Below are 16,707 nucleotides of genomic sequence, written 5' to 3'. Positions count from 1 at the left end.
AGCCTGACATATTTGTTATCATTGAAAACTTTAGGATCTCCTCTCAAATAAAAAGAAATGTGCGCAAAGCTTTTTGGCTGCACAGTGTCAGTTTGTAATGACTGAAACGGTGTTTAAAAGAATGGACTTGTGCTATGTAAATTGAAATCGTGGTGATAAATCAATATTTTTTGTAAGAATGTGCTAATGCTATCTCGGTGTTATGTTACTTAGGGCACTCATTTGATTTGGCGTGGAGATACTTTGGGTGTTTCTGCCATGTAATGTATTTGATCTATTTATTTGTTATTATTTTATTTATATACTTCATTTTCTCTCTCTTAATTTCAATCATTATTAATTTGTTTTTTAATTTACACAACTGATAAAAATAAAAAGAGTAGAAAAATATTACTTTAATAGATGATGCTATCACTTTTCTTATTATTACATCATGCTTGTAATTCCATAACCCATAATAGTGTAATGTATCATAATAATAAATCCATGTGTATTATTATTACCAGTAGCAGCAGCAGTAATAGTTAATAGGTAGTAGATCAGTGTTAGTTGCCGTAGTAGCAGTAGCAGCAGTACCTGCAGTGTCAGTGGTGTGTGTTAGCAGGAGCACTGTGTGAACCAGCCTGCTGTGTGTGTGTGTGTGTGTGTGTGTGTGTTGCAGTGTCAGCAGCAGTGGCTGCTCATGCTGATGAAGTGCAGAGGCTCTGGGGCTCAGGAGGCCATCCATCATCTCCATCAGTCTTAAGTGAGGCTCTCTGGACTGGGACGCCACCAGACGACGACCCGGGCCCACCGGTCTGAGCTGGACTAAATAAACACTAGCCCCTTCATCATCATCATCATCCTCCTCCTCCTCCTGAGACCCAACTTGGGTCAACATCATCAGCAGCAACAGAGAGAGACAGACCTGGCGGGTTACATTGTGTTGGATGGTGGCGTTCATTATTTCCCTTCACACAACATTACACATTAATACATTCATCTGGAACATCCCAGATTCACTCCACCACATCAGTGACCAGTGTTAAATTAATGAGGTTATCTTATAGTAATCCTACATGCTGGGAACGCAGCATCATCAGCAACGTTCCTCACATCCATGCCAACAAGCAATTGATCATTCTCAACTACAGGCAGATTCAGTGCCTTCTTTAATACAACAAAAATGGAAAAATTCTCCTGCGGTGTTATTCAGGATGGGTTTATGCATAAGATTACGGAAGGCTGAGAAAATGTATGTCCAAAGCAAATGGCTGTGTGACGATATGTTGTATTTCCTACAGCATAGAAGCTGCTGCTATCCAACTAGCCAAACTCCTCCATGACTTGAGTCATAGTTAAGCTTTTCTTGATGTTTACTGTGGCTCTTAACATCATCTTATCAGACAGGTAAATACTGCAACAAATCACCATTTTGTTAGCTACATGTGCTTTCCATGTATATATTATCTTTAAACATTCACTTAAGTACAACTATGAAATAATTTACTTACGATGTTGCCTCTCTGGCGTTTACAAAGTGGATGATGTCATAAAGCAAGGGAACAGATTCGGCGGGCTTCCTGAAATGACTAACCAGGAAGTCCTTGAGCATACACAGTATCACACACATTTCAAAATAAAAGCATTGTTCATATAATGCCCTAAGGGCAACACAGACGGCAAGCACTATAAATATTCTAAATATATACACATGAATTGACATAGATTTCTTTTCTTTTAGGTGGCTAAAATCTGTTTTGCTAATGACCGTGCCCACAGCAGTATGTTGCTTACCTTCCCTGACGGTACAACTCTCTGCTTCTCCAAACTGGGGAAACGATGACGATAACATTTACTGCAGGTAATACACAGATGAGAATAAATACCTCTTCAAAAAACCTGAACTAGCCCTCTTAAGTAATTGCTGGCACATCCCTGACAGAGAAGCTCATAGTGGCACAATTGGTTGTCCTTTTCTTACACACACAGTGAAGGAATTAAGCAGTGCATTCCCCTCATATACACAGTATAGCTTTTTCAGTGATGATCTTAACGGTGCTAAAATATTCAATAGACAGAAAGGTTATAAACTATTTTGAACTATTTCAACTATTTAATTCATTTCATGTCACTACTTTTGGTACACAAAAGGTCTTTTGTAGTAGTTTAGCATGTGGTATACCTCAAGGAAGTTGTCTGGGACCACTCCAGTTTTTTCCCTCTGCTGTGAAAAATGCAGGTGTAACATTGTATGCTGACGATTCCACTGTTTATTATGCAGCATCCACATGCCATGAATTAAATAGCTAGCTAGCTGAATGTAGTATATGATTGGATCAAAACACAAAAATTAACCATAAATATATCTAAAACTAAAGGTATTGTCTTTGGTTCACAACATAAATTGGTGTCTAAGCTTAAAATGGAGACACATGGACAAAGCCAAATTGTTGGGCCTATTTGTTGACAGTCAACTATTATGGACCGAGCACATTAATAACTGAAATGGGCTGTTATTGCAGTCACAATAAAGTGTTCTCCTTATGTACAATCATGCAAGTTGGGTGCAGTTTCTAAATCACTGATTTTGTGTCACCTTGGCTATTGCTCTAAAGCTGGTCGTCTGCATCCAAAACAAATCTTGCAAAATTCCAAGTCGTGCAAAACAGGGCTGCCAGACTTGTTCTGGGCTGCTCTATTAGAAGATATTAGGAGGTATAACTCTGTGCCATATTGTACAATATATTTTGTGATATTAATATATATTAATGCAATTTAATGTAATGTGTTTTGTAAAGTATGTCAGCTGTGGACTGCAGGACAATTTGCTGATTGCCATGGCATCCGCTAATGGAGATCCTTTAAATAAACAAATAAACTGCTTTTGGTAGAGTTTCTTTGACATTGGTTTTAGACACTATAAGGTTGTCAGATTCATTAAAAGTAAAAGTATTGATTGTAGGTCTGTCCCTGACTAAGGATTTACATAGTCGATTCAGAATCGTCAAGTCCTGCCTATAGTCGACTGATTGTCGAATCATGGGTGTCTTTGTGCACGGCGATTGCTTATTGTTGGCCATGTTTTCTCTCTCTCTCTTTCTCGCCTGCGATTCACCGGTCTTGTGCAGAGTTTTGCGTGCATGCCGTGCTGCCGACAACTGCATGCACGTCGCGGTACCTCATCATTTCAAGTAGCCGGCTGTTTCAAAATGATATAATATTCTCTGTGTGGTTCATCAACGGTGATAAATGATCCGAATGTCCCGTGAGGTGCGGACAACTCGGCACAACGCCAGTGAAGCCGGGGCTCCGTCTCTTCAGCAAGTGTTCCTCTTCTGCCACTAAACACACGCTACGCCTACACATGCGCACTGACGCCCCAGGGTTAAGGTTACAATTTTGGATTTATTCACGCTTTATTTATTTATTGAAAGTTTTTTCTATTTACATATTTATTTATAGGATTAAACATTGAAATGTGCATTGTAATAGGCTGTATATTAACTTACTGGGAGAAAACTGGTAGATCTATTTAAAATCAGATGTTGAGCACCCCCATATCGCCAAAATGGGGTGATCCTTGTTTCGCTGCGAATCTTCGACTGTGAGATTGACAGTCGAATCAGGATCCGTCCATCAAAGCATCGAATCTTCGACTATTCGGGGTCAGGCCTCATTAATTGAAAAGGAAAACAATCTTTTATTAGAAATATTCAGTTATGTATTTTACCTGTTACAGCTGATACAAATTACTTGAGTAAGCTCCTACCGCAGCGCTACTGGTACTCAAACTGCTGCAGACACTATTCCATTCATTCTTTCAGAGTCAGTTCTGTTTTCATTGCAGATAGGTATTTGTATATTTGAATATCTATCAGGATTAAAATGAAGAATCACTTTGTGAAAGTTTTACCTCTGTGTGCGTGTGTATGTGTACATGTGTGTATGGATAGGTCGTGCATCTCTGCTCTCTTTTCATTTGCAGTACATAAAACAAACATCACCCAGGGATAGGTCATTCACACACACACACTAACACAGGTCAAGTGTCAAAGGTCATATTGTGTCTGGAGAGGATTTACTCTTTCGGCTGTTTGATCTCAAACATGCAAGCGCTAACGCTTACACACATACACATACAGAACTGCAAGAAGTAGTGTGGCCTGTTAGGATAGGATTTGTATTTAACCAAGTGAGAATATCGGTACCAAATCACATCTGCTTTTTAATGACTTGGATCAGACTAGTGCATGTTCTGTTTGCTTGTATGCTTTTATTAAAAATGCCACCTGATTGTGTCTTATGACTCAGTTACTCTAGATTGATTATTATTTATTTGCTTGTTTATGCAAATACTTTATTTAACTGTTAGCTGACAAACCACATGAAACAGTAATGTGACTGGGTGCCATCGCAGTCCTCCAGCCACAAGCAGTAGAGAGAGAGAGGAAGGAAACACCTTCACCTTCATCTCGTGGGGAAGGAGAACCACATCTATCACTGAACAATGAATTGAACTGTTTAAATTTAGAGAGGATCAAATAAAACGAGTGTTACGCTGTACAGCTGTAGGTGGTTAAAACATGTCTATAAAATCAAGCACAGATTTAATAAGTCAAATATTTGGAACAATTTCTCAGTACATTTTGTCAGTCATAAAGTATTCTGGTAACTATAAAGACAAAATCACACTACAGGAAGTTTATTACCTTCACAATTTTAAAGAAAACAATGAAGATAAAGTTCTTGATCTGTGTGCATCATCAGCAATGAGGAATCCCCAATAACATTATTTATTAATTAAAATAAATTCTGAACTCACTAATGAAGAGACTTTTTAAACAAAATCTATATAGATACAAAACAAATCAAAAAAGAAATAAATGTTGATTGGTATTGCAACTAGCTATCTAGGTTATAATATAAACCCCCTCAATTTAACAAACTGTGTCATCATGGCTGTTGCTATGGTTCCATTCCACAATCACTGTCACAGCTACATGTTAGCCGCTGGGACTCATGGGTAGAAGAGACTTTCGTCCTGCATTCAGGTCTGATGGGCATTATTCAGTTGATTTACTTTTAAAAAGCAACAGCTGGAAATATTTAATGTCTTTGAATATTTGAGATCATCAATATGTTCTGACTGAAGTCGTTTGTACACCACTGGAGTGCCTGTCAGCCACCACATCTTCTCTTCTGGCTTGTTGCCCCTGTTAAGAATAATAAGCTTCCACTATTTGAAAAATACTATATACTGTTAAATAAGAAAACTTTCACTGGGTTGTTTTTCCAGGGAGTTTAAAAAACAATGGAGGCCTACGACTACAGCTAAACCTGTGGCAACTGCGGTAAATACATGTGCATTGTGCAAAAATATAAAAATTATATCAGTATTAGTTTTAAAACACAATAACTTCATGAACCTCAGCCAGTGGTTTAATCCTTCCAGGACAATTCAAAAGCTAAAAATTGCAGACATTATCTTTCTCTACACTTGATAATGATGCCAGAATTAGAGTCAGGTCCATCACCGAACCCTGACTTCTACTATTTCCTTCATAAAGCAGCATCACATACTGTAGACGCTGCTGTGCTCTATCTGCTGCACAAAAAGCTCGTCACCCCAAAGCAGTATGATTAAATTCTTCCCTAATGTCATGTATAAGAAACAGTTTTAATACATTCAGTTTCAATAATCTTCATCATCATTATCTGGACTAAAGGTCGCACAAAAGTCAGCTAGTTGGTTCCTACAACACGGAGAATGTGCATTTTACTTTGCTTTTTACCTGCATGTCCATCAAATGTATTATGCAACAATCCATTTGAATTCATGCATGTTAAAAAGGTCCCATATTATGCAAAATATTTTCAGCTGAATTAAAAAAAAATCCTCTCCTTTACTCCTGCTCAGTCTTTCAGTAAATGTGTGCGCCAACATGCGGTTTCATTTTGGTTCCCTTAACGATGTCATGAACAGATCTGTACAGCATCGGACCTTCTCCAGCCTCAACTCTCTGTTTTTTAAGGAATTTCCTGATGGACAGACAGCTTTACTTGTTGCTATCGCTACAGTAGCTGTTAGCTACTGCTAACTGTAGCTGCCATTATCAGCTGACTCTGCCTGAACTGGGCGCACCCAGCAGTAAAAAGCTCCCATACTAACAGAGGTGTAAACACCAACATACCCCCGGAGCGCCAAGCTTCCAGTCCGCGCAGAGTAAGTTAATAGGATGGATAGCTGCATGGCTAACTGAGCTAACTAGCCACCATTAGCAGTAGTCAGTAGCTAAAGTAACTGCTAACAACAAGTAAAGCTGTAAATCTGTCAATCAGGATCTCCGTAAATCACTGAAAGTTGAGGCAGAGCAGCCGGAAGACACATCCAAAATAAAAGTATGAACCTGAAAATGAGTATAATATGGGACCTTTAAATAATTTCACATTTGTGGTGTTCACCAGTCTCTAGAACTTTCTCTTAGATACAAATTAACTTCACAATCGCTCCAGACCTGTCGGACAAGTCATGTCTAACCTTCTCCACTGGGTGACAAAAACACTTTCACTTTCAGAATTATGATGCAATAATCTCAATCAATCTGGGGTTCAACGATGAGACAGAAAAGAACTAAAATAAAATACACAACTAAAACAAACGTAACGCAAGAATAATATTTTGTTATCCACCATATTCTCACATGACTTGCCAATTTACTGAAAGGTGTTTTAGATTTTGTACTTTTTATTGGCACATTTTGGCACAGGAACTTCTGCATTTGAAAATGTATGCAGGTCACTGTCCAGTATCATTCTCGGTTGCACAGAGGCTGTAATATTCTCACGTATTCTCTCGTCTTAGTCATGGGCCTAACTTTATGTCAAACTATTCCCTCTTTATTTCTGTCAAATGATCAAATCTCACAAGCGCATCATGAACAGGTGACATTCATGAAGCTGAAGCGAGCGATTTACGTTACGTTTGTTAGGTGCAGTTGATCAAGCTTAGTGACTCTGACTTGGAACACTCATACAAGCACACCTCAATGAAAAAAGTAGGAGATAAGAATACGAAAATGTTCACACACACGAGGCCCAACGTGTTGTCGTCTTGTTCGTCTTACTCGTAAAATGAAACAATAAATAAACTAGTATGTGCCAGAGAAAACCAGGCTTAGTTGAATCTTGACACTTGGACATTCTGGTTGTTACCCCTGGACAGTGTATCAAGGTCAACTGACGTACCTTCGTCATTAGTAACACTAATTCTACAAGCAACAATGGTGAGTGATCTTGTGCTAGCCTTGAGCCACGTCTAACGTCCCGTGTCGCTTCCTACAAGAATGGAGCCGTTTGTCCTACTGGGGTATGTGAGGCAAATCCTGTCCAATAGGAAATCAGCATGACTGTCCCGGCATCTGTGACAGGCTGAGGGCAGTGGTGCTCCTCCTCCACCAATCAGTAGTTTCCATCCGTCAGTGCAGTATCAGAGCTCGTCTTCATGGTTCAACTTTAAAACCTCCTTCTTTGCAGTGACCTGGTTTTAAAGACAGTTCAGGTGTTTCACACCTTTGATCTAAAATCTAATAATACAGTGTTCCATACTTTACTGTCATGTATGTGTCAATCACCAACTCGTATTCTTCAGTGCAGTATGAGGATTTCTGCTGGACAGCTGGTAGGTAAAGCTACGCGGCCACGTGGCCAATCAGGTATATGTTGTCATAGAGGTGGCCTACGAAGTCATCCGAGACATTATGTGCTGCTCGGCGAGTGTTCCTGATAAACTCCCTCTTGGACATTTTGTTTTTGACGTGGGGGCTGGTCAGATCGATGGACAGCAGGATCAGACTGTAGCACAGCACATACACAGCGTCTGCAGAGAGATGACAGGAAAACCGTGATCACAGGACTGTTTTTGTTTTATCCCACGAGCTTTAACACAAAGCTCGGCTGTGTGGCACTAAAACAGAACAGGTCATTAGTGTTAGCTGTTCAAACTGAGCTGTCAGCTCCCCATTGGCAGAAATGTCATTGGACCTCAAAATTCAAATCCTTAACCAAAATATTACTATAAGAGGAACCAAAGTAAGACACAGAAACTGACAGGTACTGCGCTACTAATAAACTCTAAACTGTTTTCCACTGTTTTGCAAAATCCGTTCCAGAGGGATGGAGGGGCAGAGCAGCATGAAAAGGCTGCGATCCATCCATCTTTAGCCTCAGTCTCCGAACCATTACACTAATCCTACTAATCATACGAGTAGGTCCAAGGACTTAACAGCAACAGAGTCAGGGATTGGTTCCTGTATGGTCTGCTGACATTAACAAAGCCCCTAGCAGGTTAATGCAAGGTCCACTGGCAATACTGAGGCCAGGGATAAAATAAAACCTTGACTATTTCCCTTTTGGTGTCTCTGTGGGTCACATGTGGGTGGAGTAGATTAAAAATTTCTTCAACTGTCACGACAGATTTCGGCCTTCCAGCTGCAGGGTTTAAACACGCGTGTCTGCTTGGGGTCTAGATATATTATAATAATCCAAAGATATCTTGATGACCCCCTGATCTGTCTTGTAGGATCAAAATCAAGTCAAAACTTTGACCGACACACCAGAAACGTTAAAATTTAATCCTACTGCTTTGAAATTTCCTGAATGTATTTATCCCCCGGATTTACAGCCTCTTTCATTTGGGACAATCCAAGAGCTTTCCTCTAGTGCCACCTTCAGGCCAAATTATCACTGCACACAACTGAATACAATGTGTGTACAATTGGATGATTTTAGCTTCCAACAGATATTATGTCAGTTCATGTTGGCTAATAAGTAACAAGAAATTGCAGATAGAAATGCCAAAAAAAATGTTCAGTGTATTATAGAAACCGTGTCATTAGACAACTCTAAAATGCAAAATGTCACCATCTGCAAATATCTTGTTCACAATTCTACCCCAAATTTAGTTTACTTCATTCTGATACAAAATAAATGTCCAATTTAATGTAAAATATTTGTACTGGCTTGTTATTTATCCACCCATTCATCATGTATATCATTTTTGTATATAACGTTTGGTTGTCGAGTGTAAAATAAAGGGAACTGCAGTTTCATCTCGTTATGCAGTCTGTGTTGTAATATAGTAAATAAATCGACCTTGTAACTTGATTATTCGTGGTCTATATAGAATATTTCCTATTGGATTTACAGATATCTGTATGTACTCAGCTGGCTGTTATTAGCTGCATCTAGGTAAAACAAGTATAGTCTAATACAAAAGTCCGGCATTAAATCCTATCTTCTGCATGAAGGTTATAATGTTCAGTTTGTGGTGGTGTTGAATTGTACTGCATAATACACAGAGGCGTTTCTGTAATTCAGCCCACACTCAACACAGCAGACTAAAGCCTCCGTTTGATACTATCTTCTCATTTGATCAGCAGAGACGAGGTACCCATTGTGAGGTTTTTTTTCTCTCACTTTGTTGAATACAAAAATTCCAAGATGTCTACAGGCGCTGCAGAATATGACATTTGTTCATTACATTTCAGTGGAAAACATGACAGCCACAATACTGATTTAAGCAAATAACCTAAGTTAGGAGAAAATGAATGAATCAATATTTACTATTAATATATCTCAAGGATTTTAAACGGATTTCAGTTGCAAAGCAGTAAAATCTACATTTGAGTAAATCATATTTTTCTGTCAATAGATATAAGTGATTCAGAACTGTTTGCACCTATTAATTCTGAAAGAGCAGCGGCCAAAGGTTGAACTCCAACACTCGACCAACCAATGGTGTAACGTCACCACTCACTCAGTAAATCAGGGACAGACTTCAGAGCTTACCGGGTTCGCCCCGCTTCAGCCAAAAAGAAGCAGGCAGTGCTCTGGGATAACCTCCCAGCTGACATCAGACAGTCTGACGGAGTTTACTTTACTATTATCCTTCAAGCTGCTCAGTCTCAGTCAATCTATGAAGCCTGGTACTTACAGCCCAAGCTTGTACTGCCACTGTAAACTTTCAGAAAACTACTGCATCTCTCTAACCTTCTGTTTGTTTGTTGACACACAATCAAATTTTGCTATAACGGGAGAGGGATCCCTCATCTGTTGCTCTTTGTCCCCATTAAAAGGGGCTTTGTACTTATCTGAACCGCGGGTCTAAGGATAGAGATTGCAAAGCTGCTTGTGGCAAATTTGTGATTTTGTAGGTTGGGACATATAAATGAAATTGATTTGACTTAAAACAAACAAGTGGCAAGTAACATGCTTAGATTTTACACTGATCAGGACAGACCAGGCTTTATACCAGCATCCATTATTTTATTAATACCGATAAGCCTGGGACCACAACAACTACAAAAACCTTTAACATAGAGCATGTGTTCTGTATATATGTGTGCAATCACTAACCAGGACTGAGGCCGAGCTCTCGGACAAGACCAGGGTTACAGGCACAAAACCTGTGGCTGAACTTGGTGATGAGGGTTTCCAGATACTCTCCTCTCTCCTCGGGCGCGTGGATGTGTCTGAAGAAATCCCGTAGAGCATTGGGGAGGAACTGGTTACTGAAGTTATGGAGGGTCACCAACTCATCCAGGACATCCCGCCTGCACACACAGACATAAACAAATACTGACTTTTACAGACACTAAATAAACACCACTCCCCTCTCACTGGATTTTTATTCAACATTTAAGGTTAAGGGTACGAAGTATCGCACAATGCAGCTGCTGTCACAGAGCTTTCTGCCATTATAGTCTAGTAGTGAGTTTTCTGGGTATTCTGCGTGTGTGTGTGTGTGTTAACCTCTCATCCAGGTAAATCCTCAGCATTTTCCAGTTGAGCCGTCTGGTGTAAAAGATGAACTTAGCCAGCTCGGTCGGATGATCCACTAGTATACCTTTAGACATGAAATAGCTGATGCCCTACACACACAAAAAGAAAGAAGAATTTATTGTACAGTAGAGGTGTTCTGGACTTAGTGTTTCATTGTTTGATCTGATGTGATTATGACATGATTTCCTGACTGCATCTCCCCTGGGATTGGACCCCTTGTTTTGATTCTTTCTCCCACCCTGCCTCCCCGCATCAGTCCACATCCATCATATCGCAGCGAGGGGTGGCTACCTCTTTTGTTATCTTTCTGTTTTGTTTTTTTTTAATAGCAGGTACATAGTTAGGTACTGTTTTACCTTGTTATCTTTGTAACTGACCTGTCAGTTAGTTTTAGTTGGCTAGAAGCAGAGGTTTTGTTTTATTTGCTGATTTTGCTGATGAATGTTTGGGCATGTGTTACCTCCTGTGGGTTAGCATTGAATGTCAGGCTGCCTTCATCTAGTTGTAGGTATAGTCTTCTATATGAGAAACCAGCAGGAAGTCTTCTGTTGTAGATGGAGCAGTGTCCCCATGTGGACTTACACAGCCTGATGGACAGACACACGTGGGTTATAGAATAGAAATAGAAACAAATAGAATTTTACTGTCTAAATGAGGCAAAAACAAAAGACAGCCGTTGACAGTTACACCTGTGCAGTCGCCACTTCACAAAAAAATGTAATTTATTTTCAATACCTTGAACTTTCTGTCTATCTGTCATCATTCATTTTGTACGTGAGTATGGCCAAAGTCTTTATAGGCAAGTCCTGCCACTCGGCCGCCATCTTGGCAACGCCTCCGGGCAGCTATTTGGGACTAACAAGACCAGGCTCCTCTCTGAATGAATGGGGAGAGAGCTAGAACTGCACTTTTACTGGTCACCGGGACATAAAAACTAGAATCAGCAATAAAATCTGATAAAAATCGCTGAAATAGTTTGAAGTCTTTGCCTCAAAATAAGGTTTAAAAGACATTTTTCCACCACCGGTTATACTTCTACTACACATGAACCACGAAGTAAAACAGAGCCTTACACGATTGGCTGAAATGTTTCCCGCTTCGGCTGTTAAAAGCAGACGATTGGCTTTCTAGCGGGAGGGGCGGGATAACCGCCATGTTTGCCGTTACAGGCTTTCCCCATAGAGTGGTACTGAGAATGTGATTGAGTGGCACGTCTCCTCTATAAAATGTCTTTGGTATGGCAGATCACACAAAACACTGCTCAGGATGATGATTCTTTGCCGGTCACAAAGACGCTTTTTTTGAACATGAATCAAAACACCACCTCATTGTTTTAATCCCCACAAACATATGACCTCCTTACCCCTGCCATAAGTATTCGTCATTTCCCAGGTCCTGCCACACACAGCCGGCCAGGCACAGATCAGTAGCATTCAGATAAGACAATATGGTGATGCCTAATTCAGGTGGCAACATCTCCAAATCTATAAAACCATGATGTTCTTTACCTACAGTCAGCAAGAGGGAGACAACAAAGAAAGAAAACAAGTGAAGTGACAGCTGCATCAGAAACACGTGTACAATCTGAATGTTTCAAGTCAGCAAGTTAACCCTGATGAACAGTGCCTCTCACCCAATGACGGCCGGGATACGCTAAAACCGATGTCATAGAACTTTTTCCTTCCTCAAGGTCCATCAAATGTCTTTTCTTCTCATAAGTAATTTTAATATAATTTGCTCACAGTGTCTTGTTTACAGTGTCGCAAATATATTTTTGCAAAGACCTCTCTTTCCTACTAGAATGGCTTTCTTTAACATTACTGCATTTAAGGCAAACAGGCAAACTTAAAGGAGAAGAAACATCTCATTTAAAGAACACGCTCAAACACACAGGAAAGACCACACAACTCATTGGAAGTAATGTTCAAAAAAAATCAAATGGATACCTGGCTGCTAACATCCATGTGTGTTGTGTCACTGCGTTTGTACTCTGGTACTATAGCAGCCCAGGTTTTCTTTGTAGAAGAAGAAAATGAGGCATACTGCACTAAATGGGTTAAATCCCCGATTCACTAAGCTGAACAACCGGTCCGTCAGCTCTCTCTCTCTCTAGCTGCCTCCAAATACCTTTGGCCACTTTGGCTTTATTGCCAAGTAGGATTAAACATGCAAGGAATTTACTTTGGGTGTCTTGGTGCATAAAAAAGAATATGTACAAAATGGCAGATTATGCAGTAATATGCTAAATATTTGTGGTCACTCCTGCGCCTCGGTGGAAACTTAATTGAACAGAAAGAAATGTAAATGAAGGCAACATGAATGATGCAGGATTATGTATCATCCTGTGTCTGAATCAACTGAAGTAATGTCTTAAGGTAGTCTCTGTTATTTCTAGCTAAGCCGACTGTACGCACAATAATGGAAAGAGGAGGGGCAACCATCATCAACACCGACCAACCCAAGAATACACTCAAAATATGTGATGGGAGCGAGCTGAGAGAGAGAGAGTTAGTAACCCTTAGTGTGTGTTTGCGTTCATACCTCCCATGCGTGTTCTGAGTAGATGGTAGATGTCGGGGCCGTAACAGTGCTGAGGAGCTCTTCTCTGGGGACATCCATCCCTCCCTAGAACAAGAGAAAAATAATCGGGTTAATTTTCTTTTCATTTAATGTCTTAACCTTTTTAAACTATTGTTGGAGACTATCCCAGCATGCATTGTGGCTAAAGATTGACCAGGTACACTGAGTTGTTACAATTTAACTTAATAATAAAAAACCTTTTTCTTCATTATTGTCTTCATTATCCATGTACAGTATTTATTTGGTAAACTGTAAAAAATAAATATAATGGCCCATTATACTGTATATGTAACAAATATGTTGTCTAAAACACATTTATTTTTGCTTACTTACTTAATGACACTGTAAGGGATTCATTTTAAATACAAAAGGAGAGAACTTCAGATTTTGTCAAAGAGGAGACAGATTGCTTGGAGCGAAACAACAGCAAGACAAACTGATATGACAAGAAACGCAGGAACGAGAACAGCCAGGTGGGGTCAAATTTATAGCAAACAAGAGCAGGGAAGAGCACAACAAGAAAGGCTGAACAAGAAAAGCGAAGGTAACAAACAACTACTGATGAAAACTACTTGTAACCAAGCTCATATTTTCGCTCATACATTAAATAAAAAGCATTAATGTCAAACAGTCTTGCTCTGATTACCTTGCTCTCGACCTCCCGCTTGGTCAGCCAGTCGGTCGGCAAGCTCTTCCTGAAGCTGCTGCTGTTGTCTGGGAGGCAGCCTCCACAGTGCCTGACCCATCTATAAAGGCAGCACAGTGACACCATACAAGAAAGTCTTTCTGCTTGCACACTTTCCCTGTTGTCCTTCTTCTCATTTAGACCTCACAGGATTAGTATTGCTCAATCTATCAGCACAGTAAGACAACTTCTCGGGCACCAGCATGTTAACACGCAGTAATTTCTGTGGTTTTTTTACTGTCTTGTTATATTTGTGCATTAAAATATCTTGGTTACATACAGACTTTCAGACAGGTGTGGAAAAAATGCTGTAAAGTAAGAATGCTTTCAAAACTAGACATGTTAATAGATTATATTCATCGATGAACAAAAAGCAAACTGAGCGAACAGAAGAAAAATCTAAATCAAATCAACATTTGGTGTGACCACCCTATGCCTTCAAAACATCATGAGTTCTTCTAGGTACACTGGCACAAAGTCAGGGATGGTATAGGCATATCGTCAGGTGTATGATTAAACAATCATACCAAACAGGTGCTAATTATCACCAATCATGAAGACATTCACTCAAAGTCACTTGGTACAGCATCTACTGTCCAGAGAAGTCTAGTCAGAAGTGGCGTACATGGAAGACTTGAGGCCAAAGAGCCTCAGACATGTAAACAAGGCCAAGAGACTCAACTATGCACAGGAAAACAGGGACTGGAGTGCAGAAAAATTCCAGCAGGTGCTCTGGACTAACGAGTCAACATCTGAGTTGAATATTTGGCTGTAGCAGAAGGCAGGTCGTTCGCCGAAGAGCTGGAGTGCGGTACAAGAAAGAGTGTCTACAGGCATGGTGGAAGTTCCTTCACACTTTGTTCATTGATTAATATAAAATATCATACCTAAAACACTGTACATGTAATCTTACTGTATGTCCACTGTACTTCAAGCAACGTATAAACCACTAGGCAGAATGTTTGAGAGTCATGGATCATATTGGTCACACTATCCACTAGCAAATTCAACAATTCATCACAGGTTTTATACAAAATCTACCTACTCGCTCTGGAGCTTGAGATGGAAATATATATACCTCCTGTTATTATAATTTCCTCTGGCTGATTTGTTACATTGGGTTTCACGGTAAAACTTCTGTTTTAATGAGAACTTAACAACTTTAAATGGGTCAGACAACCTCTCACTGTCCTGTTTAATCACACATAAATTGCTCGCGCTGTAGCGTTCTGTAGATCAGATTTTGATTCAGTTTGATTGTGTTTTCGTATAAAATACAGACACTATTTATTGAGTTTTAAAAAGTCGGATTATATATTTGGGTCACATGATGTCATCTACACCTGCATGATGTTCTAGTAGAAAAACTGTGTGGGGGGGAATAAAATGAATAAAGTGGTATAAAGCAGACTGATTTAACTGTGAGAGCATGCAGGTAAAATGTGCATGCAGCACTTTGGCTTTAGGTGCTTGAGCTTCTGTGCTCTTAAGGCTGAATTAAATGTGTATAGATAGATAGACATATTGTTAATTGACTGTTTTGGGAGCCAATCTGTAACATATTCCAAGTCCATCTTGTTAACAAGAGACGTGTGGCAGTCATAAAACTTTGTTGTTTCCTATATTAAACAAGATTTCACAGTGCTTCTAGTGTTTTGTGCCAGACTGCACTGACGTGTAACTGAAATATTAATGACAGTATCTGCTCAAAGCATTGTCCCCGGTTCCCCCGCGCTTATGAACCTCAATATTAGCGTGTAAGTTCCACCACCTGTCGTCTTTTCCATGTCTCAGCCTGTCCAACGTCAGCTCGGCTGCGTCGCATAAACAAATCTATTACACTGTTGTGGAAGTTCCATCGAGCACGGTAGTTTGACCCGTAGTCCCGCCTTCCCTTCAACACCATTGGCCACACACATCGCGACGGCATTCAAAGTAAAACGCGATTGGCCGCTTTGGCTGTCACTCACGATGTGTTCCTAAAAACACCGAGTTAGCTCCCCGAGCTAGTTTAAGTTGACACAGTGTCGGCAAAAACTGATTTTTTGCCGACATATTAAGGGACATTTTTAGCGTTTCTTTTCCAAACACGACGCACTATTTCACGATGAGTAAGACAAAGCGGCGTAACCCGAGCTAACGTTACCTACCTGAGTTTAGGGCTTCCTCTGACTGACAACCTGACCTGCACACAAGGACAGCTGGAACGCGGTTTCTCTGCTATCAAACGTAGCCGGTTGTCATATCATCAAAACAAGACCAAATAAAAACAGGGCAGCTGCTCATTTGGTTCAGGAGGAACATTTCATACTGTTGTCTAACAAACATCATCTTTTTTTTTTTCGCCCTCCTCCTGTCACTTCTGCCCCTCCCCTGTTCTCTTCCGTCATCACTAAAAAAAAATAAACAGATGTACTGAAAGACAATTTTTAATTTTACAATAATGAATCAAACGTGCTCGTTTTATGCGTAAATACGCGCCGCATGTGACAAATTAATAAAGTAAACAGAACAACAAACACAAAAAAGCAGAAAGTAGTGTACGTACAGCCAACGTCGCTGACGTCAAGTCGTTACGTTGCGTGAAAGACTTCAGCCAATCATGTTTCGTGCTGTTGGTG

At 40.0% G+C, this 16,707-nt stretch overlaps 1 protein-coding gene across 2 annotated transcripts; it reads right to left on the bottom strand.

Annotated features, from left to right (window-relative positions):
• Positions 1-4,298: 4,298 nt before the first annotated feature.
• On the bottom strand, positions 4,299-16,459 carry fbxo8 (F-box protein 8). Of its 2 annotated transcripts, XM_038714624.1 has the most exons (8): positions 16,237-16,459; positions 14,048-14,147; positions 13,363-13,446; positions 12,185-12,329; positions 11,282-11,408; positions 10,792-10,910; positions 10,396-10,592; positions 4,299-7,858 (listed from the first exon to the last, which is right to left on the bottom strand). In XM_038714624.1, the coding sequence occupies exons 2-8, from the start codon at positions 14,145-14,147 to the stop codon at positions 7,671-7,673; spliced, it is 960 nt and encodes a 319-aa protein (XP_038570552.1). In that variant the 5' UTR covers positions 16,237-16,459; the 3' UTR covers positions 4,299-7,670. The 2 variants fall into 2 exon arrangements, with proteins under 2 accessions (XP_038570552.1, XP_038570553.1); XM_038714625.1 differs by having other exon boundaries at positions 14,048-16,459.
• Positions 16,460-16,707: the final 248 nt, after the last annotated feature.

Source organism: Micropterus salmoides, unplaced genomic scaffold, assembly GCF_014851395.1.
Source record: "Micropterus salmoides isolate LMB-PRFRI ecotype aquatic unplaced genomic scaffold, ASM1485139v1 Ms_hic_scaffold_12, whole genome shotgun sequence".
NCBI lineage: Eukaryota > Metazoa > Chordata > Actinopteri > Centrarchiformes > Centrarchidae > Micropterus > Micropterus salmoides.
Note: the sequence above shows the minus strand (reverse complement) of the source record. Positions and strands in the feature narration are given on the sequence as shown.

Coding starts and splice junctions, on each gene's coding strand:
- fbxo8 (XM_038714625.1), bottom strand. CDS start 14,147: ATGGGTCAGGCACTGTGGAGGCTGCCTCCCAGACAACAGCAGCAGCTT. Junction 13,447..14,047: donor AGCGGGAGGTCGAGAGCAAG/GTAATCAGAGCA, acceptor CTCTTGTTCTAG/GGAGGGATGGATGTCCCCAG. Junction 7,859..10,395: donor AGAGCTCGGCCTCAGTCCTG/GTTAGTGATTGC, acceptor ATCTCTCTGCAG/ACGCTGTGTATGTGCTGTGC.